Source organism: Rattus norvegicus, chromosome 10 (genome assembly GCF_036323735.1).
Source record: "Rattus norvegicus strain BN/NHsdMcwi chromosome 10, GRCr8, whole genome shotgun sequence".
Lineage (NCBI taxonomy): Eukaryota > Metazoa > Chordata > Mammalia > Rodentia > Muridae > Rattus > Rattus norvegicus.
In genome coordinates, this window is record NC_086028.1 from 63,930,540 (window position 1) to 63,950,543 (window position 20,004).

The 20,004-nt window shown below is 46.3% G+C and overlaps 2 protein-coding genes across 5 annotated transcripts; one reads left to right on the forward strand and one right to left on the reverse strand.

Moving 5' to 3' along the window:
• Positions 1 to 89: 89 nt before the first annotated feature.
• Ift20 (intraflagellar transport 20) lies at positions 90 to 5,635 on the forward strand. 4 transcript variants are annotated; one of them, NM_001105815.1, is made up of 6 exons: positions 142 to 322; positions 2,057 to 2,288; positions 2,414 to 2,542; positions 4,124 to 4,209; positions 4,773 to 4,876; positions 5,240 to 5,633. In NM_001105815.1, the coding sequence occupies exons 2-6, from the start codon at positions 2,216 to 2,218 to the stop codon at positions 5,319 to 5,321; spliced, it is 474 nt and encodes a 157-aa protein (NP_001099285.1). In that variant the 5' UTR covers positions 142 to 322; positions 2,057 to 2,215; the 3' UTR covers positions 5,322 to 5,633. The 4 variants fall into 4 exon arrangements, with proteins under 4 accessions (XP_038941463.1, XP_006246997.1, NP_001099285.1 ...); XM_039085535.2 differs by lacking the exon at positions 2,414 to 2,542 and having other exon boundaries at positions 90 to 322; positions 5,240 to 5,635; XM_006246935.5 differs by lacking the exon at positions 2,057 to 2,288 and having other exon boundaries at positions 104 to 322; positions 5,240 to 5,635.
• Positions 5,636 to 5,736: 101 nt separating this feature from the next.
• Tmem97 (transmembrane protein 97) lies at positions 5,737 to 14,820 on the reverse strand. The gene is made up of 3 exons (NM_001008334.1): positions 14,679 to 14,820; positions 7,704 to 7,848; positions 5,737 to 6,691 (listed from the first exon to the last, which is right to left on the reverse strand). Exons 1-3 carry the CDS (start codon positions 14,802 to 14,804, stop codon positions 6,432 to 6,434), a joined length of 531 nt encoding a protein of 176 aa, NP_001008335.1. The 5' UTR covers positions 14,805 to 14,820; the 3' UTR covers positions 5,737 to 6,431.
• Positions 14,821 to 20,004: the final 5,184 nt, after the last annotated feature.

Consider the following 20,004-nt stretch of genomic DNA (forward strand, 5'->3'; position numbering starts at 1 on the left):
AAGTAGAAAACTCTCAGAAGTTTGACTACTTTTTACTTCCGGGTTTGGGAACAATCTACTTCCGGTGTCATAGTCTCCCCACACACACACATCCCGCCCCCGGCGCAAAGGCTTCTGGACCTAGTGGGGAGTTATTTCTCTCGTGTTGCCTCTATTTCCCAGCAAACACCTCGGGGAGGGCGGATAGTAGTGCTTCTGGTCTTGGGAGTGACGTGTGGTTTATAGGTCCAGTATCCGTGGCAGCCGCCGATTGCAGTTACTGAAGAGAAGCTTCTACCGACAGTCGTCTGGGCCGCAGCGCGCTGTCGAGACGGCTCGGCAGGTAAGTCGTGAGGGGACTTGGAGGACTTGGGGCGAGAGGAGGCCGATGTGACGTGGCGCTGCATATTCGCAGGCCCGGGTTTAAAGCGGCGGTTTCCACACCTCGGAATTTTTAGGGAGCGGGTTTACACTCAGCTCAGCCCGAGAGCGTTGCTCCCTCGAAATCACCGGGAAACCGAGGTTCAGATATTCTGCGCCATTTGTCCAGTCCTTTCTTACTATGGCTGCGCCTTCACACCTCACAGCTCCAACTATCGCAATGCCAGCGGACCTGGGAGAGCCAGGGGGCGTAGAGCCAAGCACAGCCCCTCATGTTTAGGAAACTCAATCCCAGGACCCTGGAACTTATTTGTCGTGGGGGTTAGGGGTGGGGTGGGGATCTGATAGTCCGCTGTGTACCATTTCCCTGCAACGCTTTCTTACCCATCTCCTTAAACTGTCCTTTCCAGCCATACACTCGGTCCAATCCAGATTCGTGGCAGTCGTGTTTGGCTCTTTTCACTTTTCTCCCAAGTGCTGCTTTAAGCATTAATACATTCTGTCAATTCAGACAACATCTGATCTCTGAACTCCCGTTCGGCTTCAAGTCTTTTCTTCTGTTACAGCCTACTGTTTCCACACTAATTCATTCATTCTGCAAACATTATCAGAGTGCCGCTCACCTGCAGGCAGCCTGCTTAGAGATGCTAGGCTCACAGTGAGAAATCTGGAAGGCACGCCTGTGCTGCTCTTTCCTGTTTCCTCCGTTCGGCCAAGAGTGATCTTTCCAATCTGATTGATAAGCACTACTGGAATCCACTGCTAGCTGTTACCATTATAAAAAAAAAATCCAAGTTCATTTCTGGAGCTTTCGAAGCATTTAGTCATCCAGCTATAGCTAATTGTCCCATTGCTCCCTCTTGCTGTTTTGATCCCAGGACCCTTTGTGTCAAATTCTTATAGCCTCGGGATGCTCCCATATGCTTTTCCCTGTGCCTGGAATGTGCCTCTCCCTTCTCTTAGAAGATTTTTTTGGACATGTTTAGGTCTCAGATTGTTTTTACTGAAGGCTTTTGTTGACCTCTCTGCACACTTGAGTTATGTTCTCCTGTAGAATCCTGACAGCACTGAGTGCTGTTCATACTTTGATCACAGTTTGTGTTTATTTGCTTACATCTGCCTGGAGATACTGTGTTCACTCTGTCCTTGGAGCTGAGAGTCAACAGGTTTTTGTTTTTTGTTTTTAATAAATGCATGCTAACTCAGAAGGTGATAGAAATTCAAACTAGTGTTTGCACTCTCATATGGACTATTCCATAGTCCCTGGTAGCTCTTAAATACTCAAACTGTTTTCCCAAATAGAACAACAACTGAAGACTTTTTTTTAAGCACAGGATAACCTGGAACTCAATATGCAGCCCAGGTTGGTCCTAAATGTGTGTCAGTCTTCCTCTGCCACAGTGAGTCACTAGGATTAAAGTTGTGCATGACCATAGCTAGCTTTTAACTCTTAAGTTTTAAGTTCATCCAGATTTTTTTTTGTTTGGTTTTGCTTTTTTCTGTCATTTTAGGCCATTCATTTGAAAAGCCCTTCTGGGAACTTGAACAGGGATTTATGACTACACTTGGGGCTTGCATCTTAGGCCAGTTGCATCCAAGTGAACTGCTGTTGTCTTTTCTCCTTGCTTAGTGATATTTCTGTAACATCACTTAATGCAATATAGTCCTTCAGGTTTACATGTCTGTTTTCCTCCAGCTAAACTGTGCTGCTCCAGGGCAGGCACCATGCTGCATTCATCTTTACACCCCAGCATCTAGCAGTGTCGGCATGTAGTAGGCACTCAAGAAATGTATGCTGAATGAACGATGCCTGTGACAAGCAACTGGACTTTATTCTTTCCTGACCCTTGCTCCTATGACATACCTCCTGATTGACACTATCACCCCTTCAAAGCAGAACTTCTCTAGGGAGCCTGGAAGGGAAACAGGTGAGGTCGAGAGGTGGAGGCAGAGGGGTTGGGGAGTATGAAGAGGACTGGCGCTGGCTGGGGTGGAGCTTGGATTATCTTGGATGTCTGGGGTGACATTCAGGTTGGGACTTGTTCCTCTGCAGCTATGGCCAAGGACATCTTGGGTGAGGCAGGGCTGCACTTCGATGAGCTGAACAAGCTTCGGGTGTTGGACCCAGAGGTTACCCAGCAGACCACAGAGCTCAAGGAAGAGTGCAAGGACTTTGTGGACAGTGAGTATCATTTGGAGCCACGGTGTCATTCTGCTTTGAGCAGTTTCTTTTTCTTTTTTTTTTTTTTTTTAAAGATTTATTTATTATATATAAGTACACTGTAGCTGTCTTCGGACACACCAGAAGAGGGCACCAGATCTCATTTCAGATGGTTGTGAGCCACCATGTGGTTGCTGGGATTTGAACTCAGGACCTCTGGAAGAGCAGTCAGTGCTCTTAACCACTGAGCCATCTCTCCAGCCCTTGAGCAGTTTCATTATCTGACCTTGACTATTGCTCTTGGGTCTGCCAGAACGAAGTTGATTGCTCCCTGAATTGAGCCTGGTCTCTGGATTCCCAAGTGTACCCAACCTTCTCTGCTTGCCCTCTTAGACTGCCATGGAGTCCCACATTTGATGCCAAGCAACTGTTTTAGACAGGGGTTGGGGGTATGTGTTTTTAGATGTGCTGTGATTTTTTTTCTTTCTTTTAGCAACCTTAAAATTCATGTTCAAGGGGCTGGAGAGATGGCTCAGTGGTTAAGCACTAACTGCTCTTTCAGAGGTCCTGAGTTCAATTCCCAGCAACCACATGGTGGCTCATAACCATCTATAATGGGATCTGATGCCCTTTTCTGGTGTGTGTGAAGACAGAGACCATGTACTCACATATATAAAATAAATATATCTTTTAAAAAATTCATGTTAGGGGGTTGGGGATTTAGCTCAGTGGTAGAGCGCTTGCCTAGGAAGCGCAAGGCCCTGGGTTCGGTTCCCAGCTCTGAAAAAAAGAACCAAAAAAAAAAAATTCATGTTAATGAATTATGACTTGGAGGTGGGAGGTGAAATTATATATACTGTGATGTTATTTTTATGTGAGTTAGAGATGGGGACTGAAGTCCTATAGGAGCAGCTCAGCACAGTGCTGATCTCTGGGTTACTGATCTCCAAGAAGCCACCTTTCCTAGCTGCTAAGCCAGCCCAGTACCAGTGGGAATAGCCAGATTTAGCTACAGTAAGGGAATTTCTTTCCTTTTTTCAAGACAAAGCCTCACTATGTATGTTGTAGGTTGGGCTCAAACTCATGATTCTCCTAACTTAGCCTTCCTAATGCTGGGGTTCCAGGTCAGTGTCATATACTCAGCTGAAGTAAGAGATTTCTGGGCCATGTTTTCACCACAGGTTGCTTAATGTCTGTTCCCAGTTTAGTAGTTGCTGCATACTGTGGCCTTCTCTGGACTTATTTGCATAAAATAAAACAGGTCTAGCATGCCAAGAGCATTGGAAAAGCAAGTGGGAAATGGGGCAACTAAATGACATGGTTACAGGCAGGAACTCTCACACCACCTTTTACTGAAACTTGGTGTTGAGTCTAGAGTCTGCACTTGTGTTCCGAGAGTCCTTTCTGAGAAAGGGAGGGTTGGGTCCACACTGCAGCCTATGTTCAAAGTCTAGCCCTAGCACCCATCCTGCCATAGACCGGGTGGTGGGAGACTTAGGCTAGTGGGTGTCAGACGGCTGGGACACGATTTAGAAGGGCAGTTAGCTCCACCTCCCTACTTCCAAGGGTGCTAACAAGAGTGGTTTGTTCTTTTCCTCAAAGAAATTGGCCAGTTTCAGAAAATCGTTGGTGGTCTGATTGAGCTTGTTGATCAGCTTGCCAAAGAAGCAGAGAACGAGAAAATGAAGGTGAGATCAGCAGTTGGCCCTGACCAGAAACCCTGCGCATTGTAGGGTCGGTGGACTCATCTAGTTAAAACAGGCATTTAATAAGAGATGCTGGCCAGGTCGGTGTGGTGAGCTTATACGCCAGTATTTTTTAAAGACTTTCAGTGTGAATGTTTGTGTGTGCACATACCTGTGTGCATCAGCATCTAGAGGCCAGGTGTTAGATCCTCTGAAACTAGAATTAGAAATTGTGAGCTGCCATGTGAGTGTTGGGAATTGAACCGAGGTCCTCTGGAAGTACAGATACTGCTTTTAATGAGTGAGCCCTCTCTCCAGCCCACCAGTACATGCTTGTCATTGCTCCCTTTGATCGTCATGGTACCACTTCTTTTAAAAATGAAGACGCGGAGGATTACCTGGGAGAGATGCCTTGGTAAAAGGCCCAAGACTAAATGATGCCTCCCAGTAGGCCACTGCATACACTTACAGACCTGACTACTTGTGCCATTTAGTACCAGGTATGTTGGGATCAGTAGGTTAATAGGTGAGTTTAAAACCATGCCTTCTTCGGTAATGTTTCTTAGGCCATTGGTGCTCGAAACTTGCTGAAATCCATAGCGAAGCAGAGAGAAGCCCAGCAACAGCAACTGCAGGCACTGATAGCAGAAAAGAAGATGCAGCTAGAAAGGTAAGCGGCCATGATCACCTCAGACTCTTTTTCCTTCTCTGCCACCTTGGCTTTCCTCACCATCTTTCTGTGTAGAGCATTTCACTGGGTGTTAAGACTTTAAAATTTGATAGTGTGGGGACTTGGTTAATTCCAAATGGCCTCCCGTAGTGTGAGCACTGGTTCTTAGAACTAGGCCTGAGGCCACCTCCCATGCCTTCCCCTAGGGCTAGAGGTTTTGCAGGTGGTCTTAAATAGGGCTGTTTGACTCTTGCCCTGCCTTCATTCTCAACTCATGGTTTCTTACAGCTGTTTAAAGCTCTATACTCTCAAAAAATTGTGTTTTTCATTCTTTTCAGGGCTTCTAACAATTTTGTTTTTCAGGTATCGGGTTGAATATGAAGCTTTGTGTAAAGTAGAAGCAGAACAAAATGAATTTATTGACCAATTTATTTTTCAGAAATGAACTGAAAATTTCAGTTTTATAGCAGGAAGGCAAAAAAAAAAAAAAAAAAAAAAAAAGAAAAGAAAAAAAAGAAAGAAAAAAAGCACCTCAACCAAAAAACAAAGACCAAACCTCTACCATTCCAGTGATTTGATGTATGTCACGGCAGTGCTCCAGGGGCAGCTGGTAAACTGTGCAGCCACTGCTAGTGGCCAAGCAGCACAGGGCCTTACTCTTCTCAGCACAAACTAAGTGTCTGTAAATGCTGATCCACTTTTTTGGGAGAGGTAGTTAAATTCACAAGGAAAAGCAATAAATACCAAATAAATACTTTCTTCTGTGGTGCTGTGTGCATGTATTTCCAGCCCCTCTGAGCTGTTCTACAACTTCCCCCACCCCACTCCACCCCCAATCCACACAACAAACCAGGCAGTGATCAGCAGCTACCTTTATTTGGACTGGACACACAAGTCAGACAGTAATAACCACAGCAATATGGCTTGTGAGCAAAACCAGCACTGCCTCGCACCCGCTGCTCTTTGTTTCTGTAAGGAGAGCCAGTGGAACAAACAGCGACACTCACTGGACAGTCAGTTACCCTCACACATGGGAAGGACAAATGGATGTACTGTGGAGCCCAGTGGTGCAAGATGCCAGAGTAGGGACAGACGTGTGGAAGAGCGGTTCATGGAGTTAGCGCCAGAATAACTCAGAGACCAGGTGATCTGTTCAAGATAGAAATGGAGGTGCCTTCCTTCCACTGTGACCCATTTCTGGCTTGGACTCATGTGGGCCGGAGACCATGTTAAAGGTGCTAAAGAGACAAGACACTGCTCCCATTTGTTGGCTATCAAGGTCCAGTTGAGGACTTAGGTGTGTGCACTCTAGGTCAGAAGCTATCCGGCTTCTCAGCTGTCGGTTCTTAGCAGTGCTGTAGTAGAGCTTTGGCACCATTTTGCTGTCACTTGGTGGCCTATTTAGCCCTTGGAAGGTGAAGGCTTGGCATGGCCCTTGCCACTATCTTGTTCGTATGCACTGCTGTTGGTGTTTCAAATGCTGCAGCAACTTGTGTTGTTCAAAAGGCAACTGTGCTGTGGGATCTTCCTTTCCTACCAGGCTAGTGGCTGTCCCTTATTTTTTCTTTCTTTTCTCCTCAAACTTGTAGTAAGGGTTCCGAAGCATGAACAGGAGGAGTATAAGGGGGATTATTAAATAGGGGGCATAGACACCTACGAGGGTCAGTCGTTCACGGAAATTCTCAGGTCTTTGTCCCTTGAAAGCAATGGCTTTAGAGAAATCCTCAAAGAGAATCGTATAGAGGATTGGAATTAAAGTTGTTATGGTGTGAACCGCATAGATGATTGCAGGGATTCGGATCCATCGGCAGCTTCCTGAAGCAGAGGAAGAGAACAGGGTAATTAGGCTGAGAGGTGTGGCGACTTCAAGGGTGTCTGGGATATGCTCTGCCTCATCATCCCTGCTTGTCTGCTCCTCTCAGTTCAATGGTTCTGCCTCCTTTGTGGAAACTCAGACTATGCACATGAAAACCAGGTGCTGCACTGCTCAACAGGTAAGCTTGCATGACAGCTAGGACCCACCCAGTTCAGAGAGGGTAAGGGTTGGCATCAAGCTCAGTAAACAGAGGCAGCAAACATCAGCCAGTCTGGTCACAGTCTGCCCGCTACCCATAAAGTGATTCACAGGTAGGATCCCAGGGAGATAAAAGCTTTTCCATTCTATAAGCTTAGTTTCCAAGGACAGGCACAGCTACTTCATAAAGTCACTAATCATATGATGACAAGTAGGCATACATTTTATTGTTTGCGTTTTCCCTGCATGTATTTAGTGTCCAGTGTCCTGAGGCCAGAAGAGGGTATTGGATCTCCTGGAACTGGAGTTATGGAGTGGTTACAAGCTGCCACATGGGTGCTGGAAACCAAATTGAGGTCCTTTAGAAGAGCAGTTAGTAGGGCTGGGAAGGTTGCTCAGCCATTAAAGGCTAGACTCCCAACCAAACATGTAAGAGCAGCCAGTGTTCTTAACCGCTGAGCGGTCTCTCCAACCCCAGGAATAACTTATAAATGAGCAGTTAAGTTCTTCAAGGATTAGCTTGATACTTCCTGCTTATAAGGCAATATGCTAATCTAGGTGGAAAGTCAGGCGAAGGATAAAAGAAAACATGTTTGTGAGTAGTGGATAATAAGAGAACAAGATTGTCCTTAGCCTCAGGTTTCATATGAGGGACTTTCAGATTACTGAATCAGCCCAGCTTAGGACATCAGCTGAGCCTCGTTTAATGGTCTCTGGTGACACATGTGCTAGTGGATACTAGATCCTTCTAGCTACAGGGGTTCATTCCAAGAGATTTCTGGGCAAAACTAGGATTTCCCGCACTGTACAAACCTTTGAAGAAGGCATATGCTGCAATGGGAAAGAAAGGCAGCTGGAACACAAGCTCACAAAACAGGAAGGACTTGAACCACACAGGGGGCTCCTGCATCAGAGGGTCTTTGAACTCCTTAGAGTACCACCGCAACAGGTTGCTGAACTGGAAAAAGATAGGGTCACAGTGAGTATGGCCTCGTGGCCCGCACAGGTTCAGTGGCTCCAGTGCACCAATGTCCTTGACTAAGAGTCCCTTGTGCAGCCCTGGTGGCAGCAGTCACTTAACTCTGCTGGCTCTTATGTCTACAGCACTGACTCTCAACCTTCCTGATGCTGTGACCTTTAATACAGTTCCTCATTTTTGTTTTTCTTTTTCTTTTCTTTTTTTTCCGGAGCTGGGGACCAAACCCAGGCAAGCGCTCTACTACTGAGCTAAATCCCCAACCCCCAGTTCCTCGTTTTGAGTTGGCCCCCAACCATACAAGTATTTTTGTTGCTACTTCATAGTGGTGATTTTGCTACTGTTATGAATCGTAATGTAACTATCTGTTTTCCAATGGTCTTAGGCAACCCCTGTGAGCAAGTCATTAGACTTCTAAAAGGTTACCTCCACAGGTTGAAAACCATTGGCCTAGGTGGTCACTAATAAAAACTTAACTAACCATAATTCAAATGTCACCTGCTCTCCACAGTAAGTTTTTCTTGGCTTTTCCAATCCTGTTTTAGTGCAACTGTACTTGTTCTTAACTCTGTGATAGCACAAATCTGGGCATGTTACTCTAGAGCTACAGAGTCAGCTCCTTACTCAGGATGCTGTTCCTCTGTTGTAGAAAAATTAAAAAGGATCATTAGCTATCAGTTCCCTCGAGTCAGACCTGCTCGCTCTGGCTGCTGCTCTGCCATGGGGTCCCCAAGCTGCCCACTCCTGGCTGTCTCCCTTTTAGCCGTCCTCTCTGCGAGGTCCCCTAGGCGGTAGTTACTACACCTGACACACAAACACACATCTTGTTCTGCGGGCCCTGTGTATTCTCACTCAGCACAAACAACAGAACCAGATCCCCATGCTCCAACTGCCTCTCAGCCATCTCTTTCATGCACTGTCCTCTTTAGCCCAGTAGAATCAAAGTTCCAGAAACTTGTAATTTAGCAATTAGATTTACATGTTAAATTCTCAATCCACAATTTATCTATACAATAAATTCACTGCCAGTTGATAAAGATATAAACCACCCACCTAGACAAGATAAACTTAGACTCCATCTTGATCTCCTCCTCCCTCCTCTCTACCACCTTACAAAAACTTTGTCCCCATCCCACTCTCTACTGTCCAATCATGTGTTGCCTTGACATCAACCTACATTCCTCTACCAGTTTTTGGTAAGGAAGTGAAAAACCCATCCTGATATTTTAAATGCATATCCAAGTCCAAAAGTGAGATACTTCAAATGCAGAAACCAGTTGAATTATCTTGGGGGGAGGGGAGAAGGAAGTAAATCTAACCTCTCTGGAGACATTATTATTATGGGCATTTTAATCCTAATATTACAAATACGTTTATTCTCATTTATCTTTTAAGAGACCAGCTGGGCAGGAGTCAGCAGTCTGGTTCCTCACCATCAACCTAGCAAATCAAAGGCTGCAGATGCACGATGACGTGCTTACAGGTGAGACTGCAGCTGTCCAACCTGTGCTTTAGAGGAGCCAGAAGCTAGGGGCTGGGTGCTGTCATTCATCCTGAATCCAGGCCATCCTCAGCTACATACTTGGTAAAGGCTAACCTGGGCTAGTGACATCTTGTCTCAAAAACAAATTAACGGGGGCTGGAGAGATGGCTCAGTGGTTAAGAGCACTGACTGCTCTTCCAGAGGTCCTGAGTTCAAATCCCAGCAACCACATGGTGGCTCACAACCATCCGTAATGGGATCTGATGCCCTCTTCTGGCATGTCTGAAGGCAGCTACAATGTATTTATCTACATAAAATAAAAAAAAAAAACAAAAAAACAAAAAAAAAAAACAAATTAACATTACAAAAAATAGCCTGGAGGTGGCACTCTTACAGCTTCAAAGCAAACTAAGTGTTGGGATATGGTGGATAAAGGCAGCTTCAGTGTGTTTATCTTATAATGGAAAATCTAGAGATATTTTTGTGTTAATTTTTAATCAGAAGATAAAGGCTGTTATGTTGTGGCACATAGCAATCCCAGCACTTGGAAGATGGAGCAGGAGGACGGGGGTGGGGGAGTTCAAGGCAAGCCTAGCTGGAGGTTAGGTCTGAGCTACAGGAGACTTATCTCAAAAACAAACCAACCAACAAACCAACACCAAGTAACAGCAAAGACAGGCTGGCTACTGTGAAACACAGAAAAGCTCTTGTCATAGGCATCAGCTGGGGTCATAGGCATCAGCACATATAACTTTCATTCTTGGCAATGTCCCTGCCTCCTGAGCACTCTTCAGGGCAGTAAAGGTTAAATCAGCCCTCTGGAGACTCCACTTCCTCATCTGTAAATTTAGCAGGTTAGACTGTATTCTTTTTTTTTTCCTTTGCATTTTTTTTTTTTTTTTGTTCTCTTTTTCGGAGCTGGGGACCAAACCCAGGGCCTTGTGCTTCCTAGGTAAGCACTCTACCACTGAGCTAAATCCCCAACCCCGCATTTTGTTTTTTGAGAACAGGGTCTCTCTAGCTTAGACTGGCGTTGAACTCCTGACCCTCCACTTCCTGGGTGCTGGGAATAGAGCTGTGCATCAGCACACAGGGCTTCACTTCACAGCTACTAGCTTGGAAGATCTACTTCAGAGGGGAGTATGTGAATGTTGCTGTAAACCATGTCTGCGGTTTGCCTGCTCCGCAGGTCTGCTGAGAGGTTGTAGGATAAGATCTGCAAAGCTGGCTGCCCCACTCCCAATCTGTTGGCCCCCATAGGGGTCTACCACCTACCTGCTGCCAGAACAGCCTGGACAGAGTGCGTGGATGACAAAGACAAGGTCCCCAGCAGGGTGCTGGGGGCTTCAAGAGTGGAGGCCCAGGGCCTGGCTCTGAGCCAGACCCTTAACAGCACCACACTATTTGCTCATCTGGTAAAATAGTGCCAGTGACCTTTCTGTGGTGTTCAGCGGCAGTGAGTTAACACAGTGGCCTGTACACCAGCCGCGAACTGGTGAAGGAGGCTGGCTTGTCCAGACCTGAGGATGCTCCAGTTTAACCAATGTAAGCATGCAACTGCTCTTCACTTAAGCCCCAACCCCAAGGTGAAAAGAAGAAACTTTCCATTTACACTACACCCTACCTGAGACACAACATCTTTCTGAACTCATGGCTACTGAATCCTGCAGACCTACAGGCTCACACATTTTTCTTATTTTAACAGAATGGGTTCTCTCAGCTGCAAGAGATACTACAAAATCTTCCCTATTTAAACCCAAACTCAAGTCTTTTAGCTGTATCAGAATGGTTTTTATTTAGCTCATGTGATTTGATTAAAACAACAGCAAAAAAAAAAAAAAATTTAGCTTGCAAATTTCAGTCCAACTGCCGAGGCCATCTACATTTTTAGGAAAAAAACCTCTAGATAATACGTTTTAGTGATTTACTGTTCTTGGGAAGGGGCAGTTGTAAATTTCTGCTTTGCTATTTTATAGAGACGGTCTTGCAGTTCCACAGAACTCTTTATAAGTTCAGGTAGCATTCAGGACACTGAGGCTGACTCAAGTCACGGGCTATTATTTTCTTCATGGAGAAGCAACAAAATCACTCCTCCATCCAAAAACAACAAGATGGGAACGGGATGGTCTTCCAAGGCAGGGTGCTGCAGGCTTATGCTTTTAATAATCAACAACAGAAACGCACAGTTTTGGGCCAGTACATAAGGCAGGGCCAGCAAGATGGTTCTCTGGGTAAAGTTTTTGGTACACAAACCTGGTAACCGAAATTCAATGCCCAAAACTCCTATAAAGGTAGAAGAAGAGAAGAACTGACCCACAAATTGTCCTGTGACCTCCATATATGCATTGCAGCATGTACTCCCACACACGGTAATAAAATTGCAAAAGGCAAAAGGGGACAGAGGTAAAGGGTTAGACATGAAACCTAGCACCATGTGCATGACTACATCCCTATGCTGGAAGTTGTTGTAGGACATTTGATCACACTGTGATCCCCGAGGTTGTTATTTATCATGAAAACTGTCTCTAGCCATTGTGTAGCTCAGCCCTTAGCACACAATTTTACTCCCTCTGGCTGGAGTACAGACACACCATCAGAACCTACCTCTCATCCCAAACAACGAAGGTAAACTTAGTTTGTAAAATGAAGCACCTATGTTTGAAAGTGATACCTAATTGAGTGGCAAAGTGATGAATCAGAGAAAGATTTGACAATAGGATCTGCCCAACTCACTAGGAAAGGGAAGGGAAGCCACTTGAGACAGAGCAGAGAGAGAAAAGGGAGGAAGGAGAGAGGCGGGTCTACTGGGAGAGTTTTACAGAGACTGGTTGCAGAGAGAACAAGCTACTGTAGACAGAGCATGAGAAGGAGCCAGGTTAGAACAGATTGCCAGTGATAGTTTAAGGCCAAGCAGATGATTTCAGGAGGCCCAGACTGAGAAGTCAGCTTGAGAGGAGTCTGAGTCAGACGGCCGAGTGAACCAGCCAGTGAGAGTCCAGGAAGAGCTGGAAAGGGTGAGCTTATTCAGCAGGAAGTCTCAGAGGCTGAGCCTAGGTTAGATTGTCCAGAGGCTAGAAGCTTCCAGGACTGGGCCTAGGTTAACAGACTGAGGCAGTCAACATTATTCTGAGATGACAATTACAACATGAGAATAAAAGTAATTAACAGGAAGCTCAAAGTTCATCAGGTCAAATATGAGATTGGGCATGGTGCAATAAGCTTTAAGTATTTGGGAGGTAGAGGCAGGAGAATTCTGTGAGTTTGAGACCAGTCTGGCCTAGATACTGAGTTACAGGACAGCCAGAGCTACACAGTGAGACATCTTGAAAAACAAACAAAAATAAAATGCTTAAATGGTGGTCTGAATGATGCTGGTCACATTTAGTATTTCAGGAGTGGTGAGCAAGGATAGATACAGGCAGCCTGAAGATAAACCAGGAATTGCCAGGGAAGCAGAGGCAGGCTTTTCAAAGGAGTGAAGCCCTAGTGTAAAAAAAAAAACAAAAACCTGTCACTCAAACCAGGTGATGCCTATAAATCCAGTACAGCTCAATTCAATATGCAAAGCCCTGGGTTTTACTCCACTGCTACCAAACCCCAAAGAAGTGGTGACTCCCCTTCTTCACGGCCAGCTATAGCTAGTGCAAGTTTTGATTGTCTCTTTAGTTTTCCGGTCCTTCTGTGGCAGCAGACGGACAGCATTCAAAGGTATCATGTCCTAACCCATGACCAACAGGACCACAGATGTATAGAAGGATATTCAAAGGGGAGGTTTCCTGGGTTACATGGTGGGTCCTAATGAATTACAAGTGACCTTATGAAAGGCACAGAGAGATGTGAATACAGATGAAATCACAATATGATGGATGACCTGCAGAGACTGCAATGAAAGGGCCACAACCTAAGAAAGGTCCAGACCTGTAGCTCAGTGGGTAAACTGTGTGCATATCAAGCGTGAGGTCTTGAGTGTAATCCGCAGCTCTGCAAACCCACTGGTGGCCACCACGAAACTGGAAGAGGTAAGGAGCAGAGTCTGCCTTTGAGTCCAAGACCTACCATTCTAAATTTCTAACCTCCAAGCAGCCTAAGAATAAGGTTGGGGTAAAGTAAGCCACTGCATTTATGACAGTGTTTTAGAGAAGTGAAACAAATCTACAACATGATAGGCAGACACACTGACTTGATGCTGGGATTTGATCCAGGGCTTCGTGCATGCTGGCAAATGTTTTTCACCAAGGAGCCTTGGACTTTACAATCTAAAGCTGTGGGTACATACAGGTGGTATGTCAGTTACTGGTCTGGCCCGAGGTCCTCTTGCAGTGTACTCAAATGAACGATTATTATTTTAGGGGGGTAAAAAGTAGGAGCCACAGGGCCCTCAACATGCCCAGATAGGCAGCCGGTTAGTTCTTGGGAAAGCAGCTCCACAGACCAGTGCTCTTGCCACACACTACCTACGGGTTCCCCGGTGGATCAAAGGTCTTCATAAGTGTGTGGTTCCACAAACAAACCAAAAAGAAACCTCAAGGGAATGGGGGTGACATTGCTGATCCTAACTCTGGTGACAGTTCCAGTGCCATGCCCTCTCAGAGGACACAAGGCACACGTCATTTGCAGACACCATTTAGAATTTATGGATTAAGAACTGCCCTGCAGAGAAGAAAAATTTAAAGAGCGTTTTAGAGATAAAAATCAAATCTTTAGGTGGTAAGTCAGTCAGCAGATTGGAGAAGCATGCAGAATTCTATGGAGTTTACAGATCCAGATAAAGTGGTGAGGTCCCTCAAGTTTGGGTCAAAGAATGCTCTCCAATGCGCAGGGAATGGTAGCTCATCTTCAAACTCAATTTAAACAACGGACTTGAAAAAGCGGCATTTCCTCAACTGCTGCTCAAGCTAGATTCAGACCCAGAAGTGTACGGTTGCTATGCAGCACGAACCAAGGGCTAACCCTTCAGTCACTTTATTCTACGTGGGGTTCTCCCCACCCCCCTTGGGATTACACTGGACTTTTAGAGCCCATTCAAACACAACAGATCCAACAAGTGACAGACGCTGGTTCACCCAGGCAACTTCCCTCAGCCACGTGCTGTAGGTAGAACCATGGGAGCGAAGTATACCCAGGCAAAGGGTTTGCAAAGGTTTGGCGAGTACATGGGGCTCGAAGCCAGGACCTCCTAGACATGCGCCCTACCATTGGGTTGCACCCTCAGTTCTGCTCTGAAAAGAACAAAGCGGTGATCAACGGCTTGGGACAGCCGGCTGGAGTCGAAGTCAGGCACGGAGCCAACAAAAATCGGGATGGCCACGTGGGGACCCCTGAGCCTCACCTCCTGCGGGTAGAGTTCGGGCGGCAGCAACGCCTGCAGGTCGATGAACATCGTGATGGGGATGTGCGAGACGAAGTAGAGGCCCAGCAGCCACTCGACGCAGCGCCTGGCTGTTACAGCCCCCATTTTACCTCCCGTCAGTTGAGACACGACCAACAACGCCTGCGTTAGGAGACTGCGACGTGGTTAGAAGCCCCGCGCCCGCGCTGTGGGCCGCGCCGCCCGGCCCCCGGCTTACGTAGGCAGTGCCTATTGGTCGAGGTGGAGGAAACAGACGCGGCTCGCGGGTGGGCGTAGGACAGCGGGGCACCCCGGCTATAGTTTGAGTGACGGCCTACCTGCGGTTTCCATTGGCTGCTGGGTGGACCGCGCGACGGGGCGGGGCTCTGTGCGGTCCACGTCCACGGATGGGCGTGCGAAGTGTGGGGCTGTGTGCGGTTGTGTTCCCTGTGTCCTGTGTCTTTCATTCTCTGGTTCTGTTCCGTATTGGGACCCGCGACCAGTGAAGCCAGAGCGCAGAGTGGCGGTTTTGGAGCGCTGGCAGCCGGGCTTTCTCGCTGGCTCCAAAATCACTTTCTAGCCCACGAATAATAATTTTATCTGATGGGTCCTGATATCTGGGGCAAGACGGGGGCTACTATTTGTTGAGATTAGGAGACACGGGAAGTGGGTTCAAGGGAAAGTAATTCAGTTCTTGTAGACACTGAGCATAGTTAGGGCTTGGGTGCTGCTAAATAGAGAGCATTTGCTTTGCCCTCAAGAAGCCCCTCGTTTTATCTCCTGTACCATTTGAACCAGAGTCCCAAAGGGCCGGGTGTGGACAGAAATCTGTAAAGTTTAGGCCAGCCTGGTCTACATAGAATTACAGGCAAGCATAGGGATACATAGAGCCTGTCTCAGACCAAACCAACCAACCAAGGAGACCTTGAGCAGCTGGCAGTTGGATGAACCTGGTTTAGATTTGTAAGACAGCATTTGACAAAGGTTAGAGAGCAAAGCGCATTAAGAGGTCATACAGAATCTTGAGGGTCATGGGAGGGGATAACCAAGAGAATAATGGTCACAGGGAGGAATGGGGTAGCTGTGTCACAGTTAACACTGTGTGGCATCCACCAGCACCATGAGTCAGGAGCCCAATGGCTGTAGAACAATGAATCAGAAGGTAGGGAAATGGAGGCAGAGTGTAGACAACTGGTCAGGAAGAGGTGGAGAAATAGACCCAAATATGTCCTTCTCTTTCTATTGTATTTTTTAAGATGGTCTCTCACTATGTGACCCTGTCTGGCTTGCAACTAGCTACGTAGACCAGGCTAGTCTGAACCTCACAGAGATCCACCCTACCTCTGCCTCCCAAGTGTTGGAATTAAGTCATGGGCACCTTGCTCTAGTGTGCCCCTTTCAATGAAGACTAGGATGTCTAAATGGGTTTGAAGTTTCTGTCCACAGAGGAGGAAGAAAAGAAGTATACCTAAGGGAAAGCAAAGATTAAGTTTAGGCAGGGTAGTCTGTGTGCCCAACGGTGGCTACCATAGTACCAGGACAGCAGAGTTGGCAGTGCTGAGGTGGATGGCTCTTGACCTGGGGGCCCAGTCTCCTAGGCGGATTCCTCCAGTGTAGGGTCTGCTCAGGGAAAGCATGTTAGATGCATCTGGGAGGGGGGTGGTCAGGAAGATAAAGGTGAGCTGAAGAAGTCGAACAAGTGGTTGAAGTAATAGACTGTGGGACCCAAGGAGGACAGGGATGGATGAGGCCACAGGCACTGGTAACTAGAGAAAGTAGAGAAGTAAATGGCTTAGGCCCTGCTCAGGATGTCAGTGGGCCAGAAGTTTAGGATGCATTGTAGTATTCCTGGTGTCAGGATATTCTGCCTTCAAGGCCTGGCTGCAATGCTCTAGGAGGAGGATCTCTGGAGATGTGGTCAATGCACAGAGAATCCAAGCACCCTGAGGGAACAACAGAGGAAGGTGGGTGAGGGCAGAGCCAGGCCTTAACCTCAGATGTGGCCTTGGGGAGGCAGGTGACCTGGTTTCAAGGAATGTGGGAAACAAACAGCTGTGAGGAAGTTAAACCCTAGACAAAGCCAGGTGCCAGTTTCTGAGGTAACCGCTCAGGGTGAGGAGGGCAGTGAGCAGGGTGGAGAGAAAACAACAGGGGCAAAGTCTAAGTAGATGACCATTTGAGAACAGAGTTCCACTTTCAGGTGGTTTGCCCAGGACCTCAGGGCCAAAGAATGAGTGTCCAGTGTCTAAAACTTTTTAGAGATACTCCAAAGTCCCTTCTCTCCTTCCTTCCTTCCTTCCTTCCTTCCTTCCTTCCTTCCCTCCTTCCCTCCCTCCTTCCCTCCCTTCCTTCTTCCCTCTCTCCCTTCCTTCCTTTCCTTCCCTTTTTTTCTTCCTTAGTTTTTCAAGACAGGGTTTCTCTGTGTAGTCTTGGCTGTCCTGGAACTCTGTAGATCAGGCTGGCTCTGCTGTGTCCTGCTTGGCCTAGGAAGGGACAGTGTGACATGGTTTTCTGACCCTGGAACAGAGCCAGAAGAACATAGGCTCCTTGAGTATTGAGAGGTGCTGGGTGTGAGGATTGTTTGTATAAAAAATATACTTTTTACTTCATGTTGCTCTTTGGGGAAATTGTTTCCCTGCCAAGGTTATCGGGGAATGTCCTCTCTATCAAGGTTAATGACTCCATGATAATTAGAGACAGCACGAGTTTGGGAGGTCAGGGAGTATCTATGTCCTTAGTAAAAACAAAAACAAAACAAAAAACCAAAAAACAAAACAAAAAAACTAATGCTGTGACCTGCAAGTCAACCCTAAGGCTGTGGGAAAGAACTCTGAAAACATGAGCTTAAAAAAAATATAATTTCTCAACTGTGCAAAGTATAAGGATGTGATATGAATTATATGAGGGGTTTCAGAGACCTAAAAGAACAGAGGCAGCTGTACTATTAGCCAGCTTGTTAGAAAGATTAAAAAGGCAGGCAGATTCCTGAGACCAAGGTCAGCCTGGGACAGAGCAAACTGAAGCCCAGATGTGCTGATCTCAGAGCCGGATCCCAACCAACTAGCTTATTGTCTGTGCTTACAAAGGCAGGCAGATCTCTGAATTCATTTGCAATGTTAAAACAAATGTGTTTGCTGACTTTTCCTGGGGGTCAAGTTTTGCTAAGTTAAAAATAAAATGCTGATTGGTGGGATAATCAAAGGGGAACCTGGGATGGACAATTGAATTGATATATAAATGAAAGACTGGGCTTTGGTTTGTGAGAGCTGAGCTGTCTGGAGATCTTCAGAAGGCCGTATGGAGCAGAACAAAGGCCGTCAGCTTGTACCCCCCTATTGACTTTGAGCTGTTCTTTGGCTGCTTTCAAACACCTCTTCTCTCAGGAACCTCTCTCTAAGCTGAGGGTGGTCCTTGGCAGGTGGTGCCAGGAACAGGGACTGAGACAAGGGAAGGTAAATATTTTGGGTAAGTTTGGTTTGGGACAGATTTCACTTAGGGTGTCTTGAACCTCCCAGTGTTAGATAGAGCTGGGTAAAGGAATAAAGATTTGGTAAATAAGAATGGGTCAAGCAAAAAGCAGAGAAGTATATGTTAAGGTATTTGAAAAAGGTTGTTGGTAAGAAAGATGTCATGATGCAGACAAGACTTTCCTAATAATTCTTGGAGTTCATACAGAAAGTTAATCCAAGGTTCCCTGAAAAGGAGGCATTGAGCCATGATACATGGCATAAGGTTGGTAAAAACCTTTGCAAGTGGGTGCAGACACACGAGGGTGAAGAAATCCCTGAGCACACTCTTTTCTTGTGAAACATGATTAAGCAAACCTTAAAGACGAACCAGCCTCAGTGAAGGTGAAGCCAATTCACTCCCAATTTGATTAGTTTGATGGAAACTACTACGCCTTTGCTAAGGCTGCCACCGTCAGCCCCACCCTGCCTGGGTGAAGGCCTTACAGGCAAATCTTGCTGTTCCTGAAAGTGAAACTGAATGGGAAGACAAGCCACCCCATCCTGGTGTTGCTTTCGATTTGGAAGAGGTGGCAAGTATATTGTGAGACAATTAGGTTATGAAAATACCAATAAAACCTGCAGAGACCTGCTTGGGCTTACAAGGCATTCTGGAAATATTAGAGATTTTGTCCACCTCTGTGCTGACTTTACACAGTCAATGGCCTGTAATGGTGGCAATGTGGTTGCACAAGGGCTTTTCCCTATTCAAGATGGAGGACCTAAGTAAGGCCCTGCTGGCAGGGCACCACCAGGCACCTTTGCCTCTTCTCCTCCGGTGGATGGCACCCCACCCGTTGCCACCAGCCAGGTTGAGGTAACACACAGCCAAGGGGACACACATGCAGAGAAGAGGGAACTGCCAGGCTCAGATAGACATGCAAGGTGGCTGGCTGCAGTGGTGGCAGGTAAGTAAAGCCCCTTTCCCTAGGTCAGACAAGAATGACATCTGCAGGACAAGGACCAGCTCTAGTATTATTTTATTAATTAAGAATTAAATAATGGGGCTGGAGAGATGGCTCAGTGGTTAAGAGCACTGACTGCTCTCCCAGAGGTTCTGAGTTCAAATCCCAGCAACCACATGGTGGCTCACAACCATCTGTAATGAGATCTGATGCCCTCTTCTGCTGTGTCTGAAGATAGCTACATACACATATACACTCACACACATAAATAAATCTTTAAAAATAAAATATTACTATTTACTTAAGCCAGTTTCTCACAGGCAAGTTGTTATTTCCTATCCCAGATACATAATTAGCACGGTATCTTCTTCCTCATCTACCTAAAGCAGACAAAATAAATAAATCTCAACTCTGCTCTCTGCTTCCCTTAATGAAACACGGGTAACTTCCCAGTCAAAGGATTTCTTCCAGGGCTAAATTCCTCAAACACCCTTGCCTCTTTCCTAGGTCTATAACAATGGACCACTGATATGCTGCCAATCAAACATGTTACAGCCTTAACATATGCATTACCCCTCTCCATCCTGGTTGTGACTCTTCTACAGGTTTGTTTCCTCCTAGAAAGGAAGATGAGAGAGACCAGTCATCAAAAGCGATACAGAGATCCCCAACAGAGATCTCCAACTTTCCTGACCAAACAACGGAGGTCCTGGAAGCCCTCAGTCATCTCCAGTTGGGTGGCCAGGAGAGACCTACTCCACGTTACTAGCTCATGTTTCTCTAACTCTGGTATAGAGGCTTTTGCATAGAGCCACTTTGTCTTTCAAGAGAGTCAAAAGATTTGTAACAGCCCGGATATAGGGGATCACAGCCTCAGTAGGTGTGTGTGATTTCCAGGTTTGCCTTATCCACTAC